The 18,608-nt window shown below is 42.6% G+C and overlaps 1 protein-coding gene across 1 annotated transcript; it reads right to left on the reverse strand.

Moving 5' to 3' along the window:
- Nucleotides 1–4,190: 4,190 nt before the first annotated feature.
- On the reverse strand, nucleotides 4,191–18,408 carry LOC145417121 (zinc metalloproteinase nas-4-like). The gene is made up of 9 exons (XM_080285903.1): nucleotides 18,298–18,408; nucleotides 17,604–17,780; nucleotides 15,180–15,270; nucleotides 11,428–11,545; nucleotides 9,112–9,310; nucleotides 6,756–6,911; nucleotides 5,089–5,290; nucleotides 4,648–4,755; nucleotides 4,191–4,309 (listed from the first exon to the last, which is right to left on the reverse strand). Exons 1-9 carry the CDS (start codon nucleotides 18,406–18,408, stop codon nucleotides 4,191–4,193), a joined length of 1,281 nt encoding a protein of 426 aa, XP_080142029.1.
- Between the last annotated feature and the right edge of the window lie 200 nt (nucleotides 18,409–18,608).

Consider the following 18,608-nt stretch of genomic DNA (forward strand, 5'->3'; position numbering starts at 1 on the left):
ATATATATGGCTCAGTGTAGTGTGAAGTGTTCCTTGTGTCTCTGCTACTTAAAGGCAGCTTCTTATTATTTATGTCTCAATGTATTGTTTATTACATATGATTAATAATTATGTAGAAATGTTATACATCCTTTATCCTCGTTTCACTGAGAAATGACGTACAACCAATTTTTCTCTCTCATTTCTCCTGTTTCTCTCATCCTCCCTGACAAAAAGAATATTTTTTCACCCCTGTTTATTTGTTTGTCTGGGTAGATAGCCCATGTCCCAGTGAACAATCGATTAACTTTTGGGACTGATCTGGATCGTAATACATATTCTGGATCCAGAAAACATTTTTTGTGAAACCCTAATCAGTGATGAGAAACCCTAACCCAGTATGAAAACTGGTTTGGAAATTATGTTGCCCATGTCAGAGAGATGTTCTCCACTGTGTGTCCCTCTTGTTTCTTCTGTTTCTCTTATTTCTTTTACAGTGGAATCTCCTAAATTGCAGCATTATGGTACTGAGCACACACCCCAGTTTAGAAAATATCTAATACCAGTGTATGGGGAAAATTACTTATGGGTCTGTCATCTTGGAAACGTTGCCCCTCTTACCCCCAGACCTGTATCAAACTGGTCACCGACAAACACTAACAACCAGGAAAAAAAATTAGTAAAGCATATTTAATGGGAATGAACAACATTGTAAGATTCTTACTTGACTGTTACTGACAACATTGCTTGAATGGACAGAGGAAGGGGGGGGAGTTCCAAGGCTTGAGGCAGACTACTGCCTCTCAGCACAAGGCGAGTGTACTGCCGCCTTATGCAGGGTGTGGGAAGGAAGTGGCATATAGTAAGTGCTGTGCTTAAATATAATTAGTAATTGCCATGCTCGACTACGATTGGCTGGCTAGATACGTGAACTTGTGGTAATGGTGGTGCGTATTACACGCATTGGAAAAGTGTCACTTTTGAGGCTGCATCTGCAAATTTCACTTAATTTCCACGATTTACTAATGTTGCAGACTGTTGCATGATATTGCCGCTTATTATGAATCCACGATTAAGAAGGTTCCACTGAATTTCTGTTATTTCAGTATTGTAGTACTGTAATTAGTGGAAAAGTAGATTATTTTCTTTTATATAGCAGTTACTTGCAAGTTTAATGTTCTTCCTCTATATATTTTATAGTTTTTATCTATTTATATATCACCCTACTTAATTTCAGTCATCCCAGAGGTACGTGTATATTATGAAAAGCAGCCATAACTTCTCAGTCCTTCTACATAGGAACTGATTTTATTACCACTTTTATTAGTTATTTTTATTATTATTATTATTATTATTATTATTACTGTATTATTATTATTATTATTATTATTATTATTATTACAGTATTATTATTATTATTATTATTATCATCATTATCATCATCGTCATCATTATTATAATTTGTCTTTTCTGTGAACATATGAATACTATAAGGTCTTGGGCAGTACCCACCAGACCACTGTTGATCCCCACTGTAATTTATGACAACACTAAACCATATTGGATAACATGGGAGTCATTGGTTATTTTGCAAGGTTGTTCTTTTAATATTTCAGGGCAGCTGGCTTAGAAATGATGCTTTATTCTTAAGCCTATTGGAGTTATACTATCTACAGCTTCTATCAATTATCAGGAGAGAAACAGGATGATGCTCACAGCTCTGTTAGTGGCAGTGTAAATCAGTGGTAACATAGATCAGTGGTTACATTAATATCACAGTCTAACAGTGATCTTCTTTTGTTAGTCTGATTAAGGACACTTTATTCTGCCTGTGGGTGATGTTGAGAAGTTAGTATGTCTTTATCATTCCATTACTACCAGTCTTCGTTAACCTGATTAAGGACTTAACTTCATTCAGCTTGTGACATTGAGAGGTTTGATATGTCTTTATTTACCTCTTTACTACCAGTCTTCCCCAAGCTGAATAAAGTGCCAGAAGGTAAAAAAAAAAGTTTATTAGAGAAGACAGTATGGTATTAAAGTGACTTGTATTCATTCTCAAGCCACATTAATCAGCTGTAAAGAGCATTATTAACTAAGTGTATTGTAACCTTAAAAGTTTCTCTCCTTCAGATTTTTAAATATTTAGACAAGTTATAGAATTTATATATGCCATATGTCTTGTGTATTAATATGTTGTATAAACCTTACTCATGATTGTGCCAAGTCTTTTTATTCTTCTACACTAATTTCAGCTCCGTCATTCTAACCCCATATCCTTGTGTATAGGGGGATGGTAAAAATAACAGCATCATTATCATAGTCATCAGTATCATATTGTCATTATCATGTCCTAGTTTCAAGTGGGGTTGGTGGAGGATTAGTGCCCCTCCCTGTAAAACAATTAACTCTAAGCCCTTGACCACCCTGTTTGGGATACATGGCATCTGGCAATGAATGAATGAATGAAAAAAATGTCCTAGTTTCTCCCGATATAAAAAAGAAAGCCAGCAGATGCAGGAGTATCTATTGGCAGTGCCCAGTAAACTGATTCATGCATCTATTTACTGTATTTTGGGGAGATTGTTTACTTTGTTGGAGGTTACATATTCACTAGTGTCTGTTGTTTTTAGACATGGTATCTTAAAAAGTTTTTATAGCATTTCAGTGAAATCTGATGGATAGATGGGCAGTGGGGCTGGAGCTCTGTGGATAGGGTAAGGGGTTTGTAGGAGGTTCAGGAAGTTGTTACCTTTTTAGACATTGAGAGGGCTCTCCCTCCATGCTAAAGTATCTTTGTAGGTGGCATGTGTTAGGAGTGTAATGCCGTATGGTAATGAGCACCGTGCAGAACAGGAAGAGGATATTCATAGGTCTTGAATGTGAGGCCTGGGGAGGCTAGGTTTACAATGGAAGAGTGAAGAGGAAGGATGGGATTGGAGTGTATTGAGGAGAGGTACTGTAGATTGAGATGGTTTGAGCATGTGGAGAGGATGGAGGATGACATTTGGGTGTGGAAAAGTGAGAAGTGTGAACGTTGGTGGTAGGGTTTTGAGAGACTGAAATAGATCTGGGATGAGGTCATAGAGTGTGACCTCAGGGATGAGGGACTTGATAGGGAGGCTGCCAGAGATTAAGCAGTGTGGAGAGCTGCCATTAGGTGACCAAGGTTGATGCATGCAAGCATGTTGTTTTTTATAAATTATATGATACAGTACGATGAACGGTTTATTAGCTTAGTGCACAACCTTGTGGTTGCAAATATACATTTCTTGGTGTTTTGTAGCTATTAAATAACTTGGTTCATAACAGTAATGGAAGTAATATATAATGACAATGTTAATAACATAGTCAATACAATAACTTATATACCTGTACAGTACTAATATAGTGCAATGCTTTTTTTTAGATTTTTTAAATGTGTTCATATTTGGACCTAAACATGACAGTCCATTCCCTGAGAACTAGCCATCTTTCCTACCTGCCACACAACAATATATGTCTCCACATTACTGCTGATACCCACTGACCACGCTGAATACATGCCTGGGCTATCTTATTCAGGACTGGTGTGATGGTATTAGCAGAGGTGGTATGCTGTGGGCCATGTGGAGGATTAGGCTCATTTAACAAAACTGAACTCTTGAGGTTGTTCCCTGTGCCAGCCAGGGATTGAACTCGCATCCTTATAGACAGCAGACTACTTACCCAACCACTTAACCAACATCTCTCCCAATGAGAAGCATTTAACAATAGAGATAAACAACAGTGGAAAGTACTTGTATGAGTGAAATGCAGTGGATTGGTATTAAGGGATGTTATGTACAGAGACACAAGGATCTTCCCAATATCTGATGAATATATAAGAGAAAAATTAAACTATCAGAAACATGCACTGATAGTGATAGAGTTTTCTCTATATTTCACCAGTTGTAAAGTTTCTTCAGACGGAATTGGGAAGATAGTTGTTTCTTTGTGATGTAACTGTGAAGTATTTGGTGATATTACAGAGCCTTCTTATACACAACTTAGTATCCCAGTAAGAGCTTTGTATTCCTTGATGGTCTTGGAAAATACTGTTGATGCACAATACAGTATAACAACATTGCAGTACTCCAAAGAAACTCATTGGACTTTGCAAGATACTACATTATTGCAGTGCTTGATGGTGGTTGTGTGCGTGCGTGCGTGTATGAGTGAAGGGGATGGATTTAGCAGGTTCGACAGGACTTAGCACACTGGACATTCATATAGCCTGGGTTTTCCTTACATTCTCCCTTCCGTGCCCAGTCCTCACAGTGCTCATTTTGGTCCTGGCAGGTGTCAGGTTCTGGGGAGAGAAGAATAGAGGTTAGAGGGGGAAGAGGGGACAGCAGGTATTACTTTTCTTTATTTTGTTTATTTTTGAGGGTGCAGGCTGGATTACCTTAGTTAAAATCATTAAAACACTAGGATGCAATTTACTGTATATTTTTGAAAACTTCTAGGCCACCTCCTAGATTCAAACCATATTGTTTTAACATACAAGTTTATCTTGGAGCTCTGCCATTGAACTACCACAGCATTTAGAGAATAAGCATTCATTTTAGAGTACAACAAATGTAATGGCAAATATGCTAAATTTATTGGCCATACATACACTCCTACAAAAGTATTTGGTATACTCACTGCAGAATCCACATGCCCGTGAACACCTCTTGGACATATAGTTCCTGTTCCTCTGGCACTCTCCCCGCTCCGCCCAAGAGGCACAGTACGTCACCAGGTCTTGGCACTCTGAGTAAAGATAGACAGATGGAAATTACCTATGGCAGGGCACATGAATACTCAAAAACCACCCAAGTGCATGAGAATGACAACAGGGTGCGTAGGGTGAGAGGTGTGAATATTTGAAGGTGGAGGTACAAGAGGCAGACTGAGAAAGACTTGGGACATGGTCATTCAGTGTGACCTCAGAAATAAGGGACTGAATGAGAGAGCCCTGGCATGTATTTAGCATAGATAGTGGGTATTGTACCAAGGTGGTGACATATGAAGGTGCTGGGCCTCAAGCTATCAAGCCTTTTTCCAGCATCATATGCATGAAAAAATGCTTTTTCATGCACTTACCATTACTACAAAGGTGGCAGGACTTTTTGCAGTAGATGCTCATGTATGGCTTGTTGGAGGTGCAGTGGCCAGCACGCGCCCATGAGGGACAGTACACGTGGTCATCAGAGCAGGTGCGGCCAGGCCTGGGTGGGGGTGTAGGCTTGGGTGTGGGTCCTACACCAGAACACCGGTACAGGAGGTTGAGGCCCTTGATGTCCAGCTGTTGTGGTGAGATGAACAGGGTGAGGTGAGGCTTTGAGGAACTTGTTGTCTAGCTGTTATGATGAAGAGGGTAGTGTGAGGTGAGGTTTGGTGTGTAAAAGATGCAGTGTGTAAGAAGTGTGCTGGAGAGGTGATGTTTGCATGTTTGGTGAGATGACTTGGTAAAATGTGAGGTGTTTTGTTAGAGATAGATGTAGAAATTAGTACATGACCATCATCATCATCATCATCATCATCAAGTCTAAAACAGATACAGTGTGTAATATAAAAAACAAGAGAATTGTAAGAAGAAATAAGTAAGAAATGAGCTGTGCAAAAAAGGAGTCATCCTGGCTCATGATCTTGATGTGCCTTGTATCTTGTGTTAGAAACCCAAGCAGTGGCAGACATTTGATTGCTGGCATTTATATTCTAGCAAATGTTGGCACCATTTCAGTTCATACTGATCACATAGTTTGACATACAAAATATAGCACAACACGTCAGCTTTCACATGCACGGTTCTCATGACTGGTATGATTTCTTTATTCATACTTAACCAAACATGGAGAAAGGCCTACTTTAGGACCAGGCTGTCTCCTAGGAGGGATAATGATAGTTAAAATTAACTTCCTTATGTTGGTGTACACGAATCAGGAAGGGGTGTCTGTAAGGAGAGCAGTGCATGTTAGAGAGGATGTGTTGTATTGGCTTTGTATATGTGTGTGTCAGAGGCTGTTTATATCACTGGCAGTAGGTTGTTGTTGTTGATGATTCTCTCCTCAATTCGAGGAGACCGGGCCTTGCTGTAGCCCGGTTGCTGGTGGTTGTCTTGAGTAAAGGTAAGGGGGAAGACAGGGCCTGGGGAATGCCCAGCACACACGCCCTGTCTCCTGGCTGAGTTGCGGTGTGTGTGTGGCAGTAGGATATGGGTTATGCATATATGCTGTTATGACTGAACACAATGTGGTTGGATTTCATAACTTCACTTACCACACCACAGATTAACAGGCAAACATGGTAGTCACAGTACAGGTACACTCAAAAAAGTACAGTACTGATGCTTCAGTTTGAAATAATCTAACAGTATAAAAAATATCTGTTGTAAAATGTCCTATGATTCTGCTCCATAAAGGTACACTGTTTAGTTATTATATTTCCTATAGTTCATTACCTGTTACTTTACTCAAATTTTCGTCCTTTTTCAACGTGTTTCACATAGCTCAGTGTCAATACAATACCATGACTTTCCATCCCTTCCCAGCACTTCACGATTAGTACCACATTCTAGTGTTATTCTTTTGTTACAGCCCAACATTCAAGATAAAGACGACAATTTTGTGCCTCGTTAAAATGAACAGTGTGTGGCAAGTATTATCAGTCCTTCCTGGGATATTACAAGCTATAGTGATCATTTAGAACATCAGACCCTTCCCATATTATGCTTTTTTAATTGCATGTATTTCTTCCCTTGTCACACTAACCTGGGACAGTTCCTTCCTCTGGCCAATGGTAACTCCGGAGCGCTTAGGGGTGATGGTAGGGACGCCATATGTGCGGGTAAAGGCGTAGGGACCGTAGTGCATGATGGAGTTGTAGTCATAAGGTAGGCCCAAGTCTGTGGTGACGCTGGTGGATTTCTGTGATATGGGAGAGGGAGTTCTGTGAGAGGTGAAGAGCGGGGTGTGTGTTAGGGAGGTGGAATGGGTGTGTCTGGCCCTTGGCCTTTGATTGATACTGCTACTGTGAGTGAGGCAATAGGCAGGATGAGGGTGGGGAAGGCAGCAGGTGTGTCTGGGTTGACTGCCGAAATGTTGAAGGCCTCAGGCGATATAGGGGTGAGTTTAGTCACTGACCTGATAAATAGGATTATTTATGAGTGTGTTGTCCCAGATGATTGGCTGAAGAGTGTAATTGTAAATGTGTATAAAGGGAAGGGTGATGCCCTGGAAAGAGGGAATTATAGAGGTATAAAGCTTTTAGATCAGATAATGAAGGTAATGGAGAGAGTTTTAGAAGGTATGATTAGAGAAAGAGTGAATATTGATGAGATGCAGTTTGGGTTTATGCCAGGTAGGGGGACCACTGATGCCATATTCATTGTTCGACAGCTTCAGGAAAAATATATTGGTAGGAGAAGGGATCTTTATTTTGTTTTTGTTGATTTGGAAAAGGCCTTTGACAGAGTCCCTAGAGAGGTGGTGAAGTGGGCAATGAGAAAGCTTGGCTTGGAGGAGTGGCTGGTTAGGGTGGTTATGGCCATGTATGTGGGTGCTCACACCCAGGTGAGAGTGAATGGAGATTTGAGTGATGAGTTTTCCGTGAATGTTGGTGTGCATCAGGGGTCAGTCTTGAGTCCCATGTTGTTTATCATGGTACTTGAAGCCCTTTCACGTGACTTTAGAAACGGACTCCCGTGGGAGTTGTTGTATGCTGATGATTTGGTGTTGATTGCAGAAAATGAAAGGGAGGCGGAGGAAAGGTTTAGGAAGTGGAGAGATGGTATGGGGCAAAAGGGTTTAAGGGTAAATGCAGATAAAACAAAAGTGATGATATCTAGGGTTGGTGGCGGTACTGTCAAAGACGAGGGAGAGTGGCCATGTGCAGTTTGCCACAAGGGCGTGGGAAGTAATTCCATCTTGTGCGGTGTGTGTGATAAATGGGTGCATAAGAGATGTAGTGGTATCAGAGGTAGAATGCGAGATAATGCTGATTTTATGTGTACGGCGTGCCGGGGTGAGCAGGTGGAGATCGTCAGACGTGAAAGAATTGAACTTGCTGGTGAATCTCTTGAGTGTTTGGAAGAGTTTTGTTATTTAGGAGACATGTTGTGTGCTGGAGGTGGGGCTGGAGCTAGCTCTGTGGCTAGGGTGAGAAGTGGTTGGAAGAAGTTCAGGGAGCTCTTGCCTCTCCTGACATTGAGGGGGCTCTCCCTACGTGCTAAGGGGTCTTTGTATGCAGCGTGTGTTAGGAGTGTAATGCTGTATGGCAGTGAAGGAGGAAGACATTCGCCGGCTCAGACGTACAGAAATGACAATGATTAGGTGGATGTGCAGTGCGTCCCTGCGTCCAAGGCCTGGAGGGGCTGGGTTTACAATGGAAGAGTTGAGAGGTAGGATGGGACTAGAGTGTATTGGTGTTGTGATGAGGAGAGGTAGATTGAGGTGGTTTGGACATGTGGAGAGGATGGGGGATGATAGTTGGGTGAGGAAGGTGAGAAGTGTTAATATTGGGGGTGGGGTTATGAGGGGTAGACCGAGAAAGACATGGGACGAGGTCATTAAGTGTGACCTTAGGGTTAAGGGACTGAACAGGGAGGCTGCAATGGATCGTGCAGCATGGAGAGCCGCCATTAGGTGACCAAGGCCGACACATGCAAGCATGTTGGAGCCTTTAAAAACGAAAACGAAGAGGGAGTTCTGTGAGAGGTGAAGAGCGGGGTGTGTGTTAGGGAGGTGGAATGGGTGTAGATGGCGTGTGGAACGGGTTTGGATGGGTAAAATGTCTATTAGTCCTATAAGATCTATTTATTTGGAGTGCTGTACTAGATCAGAAGTCCGTATGTTGTTTGTAATGTCATCATCCAGCATAGTTAATGGTTGCAGCATTTTTCACGTTACAGTATATACAGTATACTGTATATACATGTTCACTGTTACACGTTCTAATGGAGTAGAACCCTAGAACAGGAGAAAGCAACCTGATTCACTTCCATTCAGTCTCTCAGCTGTCCTATATAATTCTGACAGCAAAGCAATTCTGACAACAAAGCAATTTCAAGCTGTCCATTTATACTGAGTCATCTCCCCTTAAACCACTTCATTCCAGTCTACAACATACCTTTTCAAAGTTATATGCAAGTCCTGGGAGGATGTTGCCCCAATTGATGGTAACGTAAGAGTCTCGGTCTGATCGTGACTGTTCGTGCCAGAATCCAGCAGCGTGCATCAGCTCGTGTACCACCACACCGAACACCACGCACCCATTGCCGAGGGACACCACCTGTACACCTCCATTGCGTCCCACTGCACTGGAACACCTGGGCACAAATTCACATGTGGTAGAAAGGTATGATTAATGCTTTATTGGGTACTGGAAATCATTCAGCATCATCATCTACCCTTAGACCTTTGGAAGTTTTTATAATGGTAAGTCAACTCATTGTGCACTATAATATAATATCTATTTCATCTGCCAATATTTAAACGTTAAGAAACTTTCTAAACCATCCTGTTGCCTCTCTGTCTCTGTCTCTCTCTCTCTCTCTCTCTCTCTCTCTCTCCCTCCAAATTCAAAAGCGAGTAGGACGCTAGCGAGTAGGACGTTGTGTGTACTGCTCTGCTATTATTCCAAAATTCTCCAAGAACATTGTGGTGTGATTCCGTTTATAACTAAATAACTAAAAGTTTAAACCTAGCTTTTACCAACCGACCAAAGACTTCCTAAACGAAAACTTCACTAAAACAGCTACAAAAACACTGCCGAACATTAGACATCGCTAATATGTGGGTGAACAGAGACTAGCTTGTTGATATGGCGAACATTCACGCTGACCGGGCAGATGGCAAACCCCTCAGTGAACCCCCTGGCAGTGCTCCCTATACGTGCACCTGAAGAAGTCAGCCTAATAAGTACAGATGTTCAAGAAACAAAAAAATGAAAAAAAGTGAATTAAGTAACTAAAACGTGAAATTGAACATTAGTGCTCTACAAACTCTATAAGTGTAGGCCTACGCGCGTTGGTCCCAGAGTAACACTTTCCTCACCTGCAGGATCTCCAACTATCGTGACCCATGCTTTGCTAGGCCTACCCTAACAAACAGCTGATGGACCGGATAACCAAACTAGAGTGCACGGTAAACACCATCCTCACCAAAACGGACGCCACAATCGCTGCAGGACACGTACCACCCGAGGAAAGGTGCCTCCTGATGGAACAAGGGATCTTTGCCCTCGAAGAAACCATCAAATCAGAGGCAACAAATGTCACAGGTGCAACATTAAGGTAAGGATAACCTCGCTGTGAACAAAACACTAGCACTAGGCGACTTTAACTTGTCCGGACTAAGGCCATCAGACCTCAGTGAGCTATGCAGTGTCAGAACCCTACAAAACGCTAACATCGACCAAATATGAAATGCTGGGTTCAAAATAATCAGTCCCTCTAGACATGTAATTTACTGCGGATTCTCTTAGTGGAAAATAAAAGGTAAATTTATACACGTTGCCAATACACACCCTAGGTTGTGTAGTATATTTTTCAGGACCTAACCTAACCTTCAGCGGAATGCTTACCTTAGTGTTAGATATTATACTAGGCGTTTATGATGGTAAATATCCCTGAATCGCATATTGGTAACTTGTAAAATAATACCAAATAAAGCCCCAGCATATATCCTAGACCATCTCGGTGACCTAGTAAGTGAGCCGAAGGGTAATAATGAAAAAATGAAAATCTGCGTGTGCCAACTTACACCTACCTCACAGTGCGACGTCCTACATACCAAAATAAATGAACTGAACGAACAAATAAAGAGATGGACGAAAGACAAGGGCATTCATACGATAAAGCCTGACCCTGCCTTTAAAATTTGGCACAGGAGACATTGATCACATGTAAATGAATCGTGTTTCCATGACTAAGGCGAACACCAAGGCTCGCTCCTCGAAAACAGCTCATAAGCGTCTCAAACTGCATATAAACACTTGACACAGGAGCGAGGGTGCGCTTTATACCAAAATATTATGACTCCGTCCATCAGAGGGACAAGTCGTCTGTCGTCATTCAGATATAAGCTAAAGGAACACCTACTGGGCAATAAATAACCATATCTGTGTTTATGTGTACGCGGTATGTATATATAGGTGTGTATGTATTCATAAAGCATACTGTTCATGTGTATATTCTATTTATATTTATGTACGGTATGTGTGTGCAGAATACTGTGGGTATATTTAGGCTCGTGTGGATGTATATGCAGGTAAATGAACAATGTAGTACTATTGCATAATGTGTAAACAGAATAACCATGTTTTAATGGATATAAAATTATTATTATTATTATTATTATTATTATTATTATTGTTATTATTATTACAATCTCTCTCTCTCTCTCTCTCTCTCTCTCTCTCTCTCTCTCTCTCTCTCTAGCTTACCCTTGCCCCTTCAAGATGTGGATGTAGTCCCTGTGTGAGGCTCGTGGCACAAATCTAATGCATGTCTTGGCGGCAAATTCCTGCATGGCACGTCCTATCACCCCTCGCTCCGTGCTGGCTGGTGATAGAGGGTGAGGGTTAGTGGTGATAGGAGGGTGGTGATAGTGATTTTTTTTTTTTTTTTTTTTAATGCGAGGAAGAAGGAACCACAGGCCATGAGCCCGCAATAACAGTTCCCTCCAAGAGCAAAACAAAATACAAGAGAGAGCCAAATTCAAGATCCGATCATTTCGAGATGCCTGGACACACTGCGTTTGAAAGACTGGAGATCATAGGAAGTAGGAAATACAGACCGAGGGAGACAGTTCCAGAGTTGACCTGTTGCATGAATGAAGGACTGGGAGTAACGGTTAACTCTTGAAGTAGAGAGTTGGACAGAAAAGGGATGAGAGTTTGCTGCTAGACGGGTGCTACGCGCCCGTCATAGAGGTGGGGGAATGCATGCAGACAGTTCAGAGGAGCAGTGACCATTGAAATAGCGATAGAAAAGAGATAAAGATGCAACAATGCGGCGAAGAGACAGAGGTTGAAGAGTCAGTAAGAGGAGGAGAGTTAATGAGACGAAAAGCCTTTGACTCCACCCTATTGAGAAGAACTGTATGTGGGGAGCCTCCTCACACATGAGAGTTGTACTCCACACAGGGGTGGATAAAGCCTCCGTATAGAGTCAACAATTATTGTGCAGGGGTAAAGAAGGAACGGAGGCGGCTTAGCACACCTAATCTCTTGGAAGCAGATTTTACAAGAGATGTAATATGATCATTCCAAGATAAGGCCCGAGTAAATGAAACCCCAAGCATGTTCAAGGATGATGCAGGATTAAGCTGAATATTATTAAACATTAGTGGATATACCTGTGGAATATTTTGTCGGGTTGATAGGTGTAAAAATTGAGTCTTAGATGCATTAAAAACAACCAGATTATTTTTACCCCAGTCAGAGATACGAGCCAAGTCAAACATTAGGTGTGCCATAGCCTCATCCCTTGTTTGTTGAAGTAACTGCTGAGATGGGCGTTGCGGGAACCGAATGGAAAGGTGAAGGGTGGAGTCATCAACGTATGAGTGGATAGGGTTAGATGTACAGCTTAGAAGGTCACTGATGAATAAAAGGAAGAGAGTTGGTGATAGGACAGAGCCCTGAGGAACACCACTGTTGATAGATCTAGGAGAAGAACGATGGCCGTCTACAACAGCGGCTATAGAACGACCAGAAAGGAAGCTAGAGATGAAGGCACAGATAGAAGGATAGAAACCGTAAGAGGGCAGTTTGGAAATTAAAGATTTATGCCAGACTCGATCGAAAGCCTTAGAGATGTCAAGTGCAATGGCAAAGCTTTTGCCAAAGTCCCGAAAGGAGGATGACCAGGAGTCTGAAAGGTAGGTGTAGGTGGGAAGATCGCCAGTGGAGCATCCCTGTCGGAACCCGTACTGACGATCAGAAAGAAGGTTATGATAGGAAAGATGCCTTAAAATTTTTCTATTAAGAATTGACTCGACAACTTTTGAAATACAGGATGTTAAAGCATTTGGGCGATAGTTAGAGGGTTGGGAATGGTCACCCTTCTTTGGGACTGGCTGAATGAGAGCAAACTTCCAGCAAGAAGGAAAGGTACAAGTTGATAGACAAAGGCGAAAGAGTTTACCTAGGCAGGGTGTAAGCACAGAAGCACAGTTCCTGAGAACAACAGGAGGGACTCCATCAGGCCCATATGCCTTGTTAGTACTGAGGCCAGTGATGGCAGAAAATATATCAGCTGAAGAAATTTTAATGTTAGCCATGAGGAAGTCAGAGGGGGGAAGTGATGGAGGAACAGCACCGGAATCGTCTAAGGTGGAATTGGAGGAGAAAGTCTGAGTGAAGAGATCTGCTTTATCAGTAGAAGAAATAGCTACAGAGCCATCAGAGTAGAAATGAGGAGGGAAGGATGATGAGGTAAAGTTGTTAGAAAGGTTTTTGGCAAGGTGCCAGAGGGAGCGGGAAAAATTCGAGTTGGAGAGTTGAGAGCATTTAGTATGGATGAAATTATTTTTAGCAGAGCGAAGAACAGACTTAGCGCGATTCCGGGCAGAAACGTAAAGATTATGTGATTCAGGGATGGGTTGGCTCCGGTACCTTTTATAGGCCCTCTCCTTGTTGCGGACAGCATTAGAACAAGCGTGATTAAACCAAGGCTTTCTTGCGTTAGTCAAAGGATACGAGAAAGGAATGTATGCTTCCATGCCCGAGAAAATAACCTCCGTAATGCGTAAGGCACACTCAGATAGCTCCCGGCCATGGACGCAATAATCATTCCAGGGAAAATCAAAGAAGTACTGCCTGAGGGCCTCCCAATCCGCAGCTCCAAAGTGCCACAGACGACGTTTCTTTGGAGGGTTAACAGGATGTACCGGAGCGATAGGACAGTTTAAGGTGATAAGGTTGTGATCGGAGGAGCTCAACGGAGAGAAAAGATTAACAGTGTAAGCAGAAGGATTAGTTGTAAGGAAGAGGTCAAGTATGTTGGAGCTCTCTCCAAGGCGGTCTGGGATGGAAAAGATGGTGATATAGCTTTTTTTTTTTTTTTTTTTTTTTTTTCATGTGAAGGAACTGTCTCTCCTAAATTTTGAATGCAAAGTTGTGGGTGTGAAATTCAGTCTTGCTTGTCAGGTAGGAATGCATCTCCATGGTTACTAGTCAAATCAACCTTAACTGAGCTGAAAGGAGTTTGGGATCTTTGTCAGGTTAGAACAAATGGATTATAGTGGTAGGCAAGACAGTAAGTCGTATAAGTTGTAAGGAAATGGAAAAAGGAAAGAGAGAGAGAGAGAGAGAGAGAGAGTGGTGAGTTGATGGTGAGGAAAATGAGGGTGATGGTGATTGAGGATGGTGATAGTAGTTGTTATGGATGAAATGGTTTATCATCACATTCTTCAGTATCACTTCATAGCCACATATTTTACGAGTTAGGAATGAGTCTCCTTGGTTACTATGGATTATTCATTTTAACTTGGCCCAAATATTCGTCCTTTTGCAGCTTATTTCACATAACTCAGTGGCAGAAAAAATGCATACGACTCTCCAAATCCATAGCACTTCTTCGTGACTAGCACCATATTCTAGCGCTAATCTATTGTTACAACTCAGCATTCTAGATCTGTCTATCTGTCTGTTGCCAGACGCCTTAATCCCGTAAGGGGTGGCCACAAACAAATCGCCTCCATGTCGCCTTGTCCCCCGCCATTTCACTGCCCTGCTCCCAGCTCACACGCCCCTTTCTCATATACCTCTCCACTCCATCCCTCCATCTCATCCTTGGCCTCCCCCTCCCTCTAGGTGGAAGTGGCAGTTTTACACCAAGTTACGGTGAGCAGGGTATAGGTGAGTCAGTCTTCCAATTAGATCATGAATTTGGCTCTCTTGTTTTTGTTTTTTTTCTTGGAGGGAACAATTAAAAGAAAAAGAGTTACGTAGAGTTACATAGATACACAGACCACACAGTCCTTACGGTCCCTAAGAGGCGGTCCGGCCTTAATACTAATATGCCTTAATACTAATACAGTGCATAGGAGCAGGAGAAAAGGCTAGCACAGCAGAGAGAGAGAGAGAGAGAAATGTTTAACCATCAACTGAGCTATTTTAGGGATGTTCAGGGTTCAAAGAAGTTTTTTTTTTTTTATGCAAGGAAGAAGGAACCCAAGGCTGATACTTACAAAAGGCGTTGGAAATGACGTAGGGGATAGTTCCTTGTGGCCAGGTCATGAGATTATTCCTTATGGCGCTGAGCTGACCGTCCGGGTCACCCTAGGTCAGAGTAGGTCAGGTGAGGTCAGATTACATTAGGAGTGGAGTAGGTTGGGTCAGATTATATGAGTGGAGTAGGTTAGGTTAGGTCAGATTACATTAGGAGTTGAGTAGGTTAGGTTAGGTCAGATTACATTAGGAGTGGAGTAGGTTAGGTTAGGTCAGATTACATTAGGAGTGGAGTGGGTTAGGTTAGGTCAGATTACATTAGGAGTAGGTTAGGTTAGGTCAGATTACATTAGGAGGGGAGTAGGTTAGGTTAGGTCAGATTACATTAGGAGTAGGTTAGGTTAGGTTAGGTCAGATTACATTAGGCGTGGAGTAGCTTAGGTTATGCCATATTTCATTAGGAGTGGAGTAGGTTAGATTAGGTTAGATTACATTAGCAGTAGAGTAGGTTAGGTTGGGTCAGATTACATTAGGAGTAGGTTAGGTTAGGTCAGATTACATTAGGAGTAGGTTAGGTTAGGTCAGATTACATTAGGAGTGAAGTAGGTTAAGTTGGATCAGATTACATTAGTGTGTAGAGTGGAGAAAATGAGTTTAAATTACCTTAGAGCAAATAAGTAATTAGGTAGCATATGGAGAGGAGGATGTTAGGACAGATTACACCTGATTAAGATTAGAGATTGCCACTATCAGCCCAAAGACTACCAGGACAGTGAACTATGTCTACAAGCTCGTTAATCAGCCATACAGTCATCACGTTAAGCCTGCAAACATTCAGCCACAGTATAGTCACTCGATAGTTCTTTCAAGCTGTAGACGCACACATTGTTATAAAAATTACTACACATCTCGAATTTCTCTTCTCAACAGCTTCAAGCAACTGTAATTAGCTGGTTTGGGCAGTTGGCTTAGCTTCCAGTCCATTGCAAACGTCAGCCGTAGCCAAATCAATGTGTGGATTTCTTAGTGTTATTTTTAGATTAGAGAGTGGAGGAGATTAGGGTAAATTAGGGTACACTGGATTAGGCAAAGTAAGACTAGGATTGCTGTTTCGTTTCGTTTATAAAGACTCCAACATGCTTCCTTGCGTCGGCCTTGGTCACGCAATGGCGGCTTTCCATGCTGCTAGATTTCTGTCAGCCTCCCTGTTCAGTCTCTTATCCCTGAGGTCACACTCTATGAACTCGTCCCAGGTCTTTTATGGTCTGCCTCTCGCAACCCTACCCCCGACGTTCACACTTCTCACATTCTGCACCCAGCTATCATCCTCCATCCTCTCCACGTGCCCAAACCATCTCAGTCTACCCCTCCTCATCACAACACCAACACACACCAGTCACATCCTTCCCCACAACTCTTCCATCGTAAACCTAGCCCTCCTTCACATGCCCAAACCATCTCAGTCTACCCCTTCTCATCACAACACCAATACACTCCACTCCCATCCTTCCTCTCAACTCTTCCATTGTAAACCTAGCCGCCTCTCCACATACCCAAACCATCTCAGTCTGCCCATCCTCATCACAACACCAACACACTCCAGTCCCATCCTTCCTCTCAACTCTTCATCAACATGCCCAAACCATCTCTGTCTACCCATTCTTACCACAACACCAGTACACTCCAGTCCAATCCTTCCTCACAACTCTTCCATCGTAAACCTAGCCCCCCTCCACATGCCCAAACCATCTCCGTCTACCCCTCCTCATCACAACACCAATACACTCCTGCAGTCTTAGCCTTCCTTTCAACTCTACAGTCGTGTTAGTTTCATATTCTTAAGTTAAATTTAATTAGGTTAGAGCAAATTAGGATGTTACATTAAAATAAGCTGCTTTTGATTTGTTTTGGGTTCGTTTGGTTAACCGGATTGAATCAACGCTATACTCCTTTCACCTTAACTTGGCTGAGTTTTTCGCGTTTTTTGCCGCTTATTTCACGTAGCTCAGTGACAGAATAAAACAGTACTACAGCTCTATATCCTTCCCATAGCACTTCTTCGTGACTAGCATCATATTCTAGTGTTGATCGATTGTTACAAGTGAGCACTCAAGAGGGAGGGCTAGCAGTTGTAGGCCAAGTTAAAGTGACAGGAGTATAGCATCTTCACAGCCTAGCCCCGGGTCCCTACGCTTCTGAGAGAGAGAGAGAGAGAGAGAGAGAGAGAGAGAGAGAGAGAGAGAAACTGAATGATGAATGGATGGAAGTAACAAGAGAGAGAGAAAGACTGGATGATGAATGGATGGAAGAGAGAGAGAGAGAGAGAGAGACAGACAGACAGACAGACAGAGACAGACAGACAGAAAGAGAGAGAGAGACAGACAGAGACAGATAGACTGGATGATGGACGTATGCAAGAAAGGAGATTTATTTTTCTCGCTCACCTCAAGTAACTGATAGAGCTGATCCTCGGAAGCTAGTACGATGTCCCCCTCAAAGTATTTGTTGGAGGGCGAGGTGATAGGGTCGTCCTTGGGCTCGTCCTCGTTCTCGTCCAGTGATCGGAGGGACAACTCTACCTCCTTGGCCGAGATTGGAGGTCCCAGGATGTCGTTTTCCGGCTGTGGAGGAAGACTTGATGTGAGAGAGAGAGAGAGAGAGAGAGAGAGAGAGAGAGAGAGAGAGAGAGAGTTCTGTAAAGGCCAAAGAAAGAGACAAGAGCTGAGAGAGAGAGAGAGAGAGAGAGAGTGTGAGAGACAGGGGGGGAATGGATATGTGTGTGTGTGTGTGTGTGTGTGTGTGTGTGTGAGAAAAAAACATAACATACACGAAAAAAATGGAGAGGAAAAATGGAAATCTATCAGCATATCAGTCTATCAGTCTATCTGTCTATCTATCTCAATCTATCTCTCTATTTACAACCAGACTACTTAATCCATGAAGGGGTGGCTACAAATAAATCGCCTCCATGTCGCCTTGCCCTCCGCGATCAGGCTGCCCTCTCCCCACACCCTCCCTTATATACAAATAGAAGGATGTACAGTAGGAAGAAGAAATACTGATGAATAAAAGGAGGATGTGTTACAGGATATAGGATGAGAGAGAGAGAGAGAGAGAGAGAGAGAGAGAGAGACTTACCTCATTCGGGTCTCCAATTATGATATCAGGTAGAGCAATTTGTCCACAGGCTCTCTCCGCTATCGCTAAAGTCAGCACCACCACCAACACTATCCAATCCAGTCGCAACATCCTCCCTGCTGATTTACTGCTGAGAGGAGCTGGGATTTGAGAATTAACGAAACTTGAGGAAGGTGTGCTGAGTTGTGGTGAAGGGGTGATGGACTGCTGAGTTGGTCTTTCAGGAGAGCCAGACGATGCTGATACAAGATTGGTCGTTGTCTGTTTGTTCCCTAGCGCTGGTTGAGTATATAAGGATGTGCTGAGCTATC

The sequence above is a fragment of the Coenobita brevimanus genome, chromosome 109 (genome assembly GCF_032717465.1).
Source record: "Coenobita brevimanus isolate Jiangsu-jjx chromosome 109, ASM3271746v2, whole genome shotgun sequence".
Taxonomy (NCBI): Eukaryota; Metazoa; Arthropoda; class Malacostraca; order Decapoda; family Coenobitidae; genus Coenobita; species Coenobita brevimanus.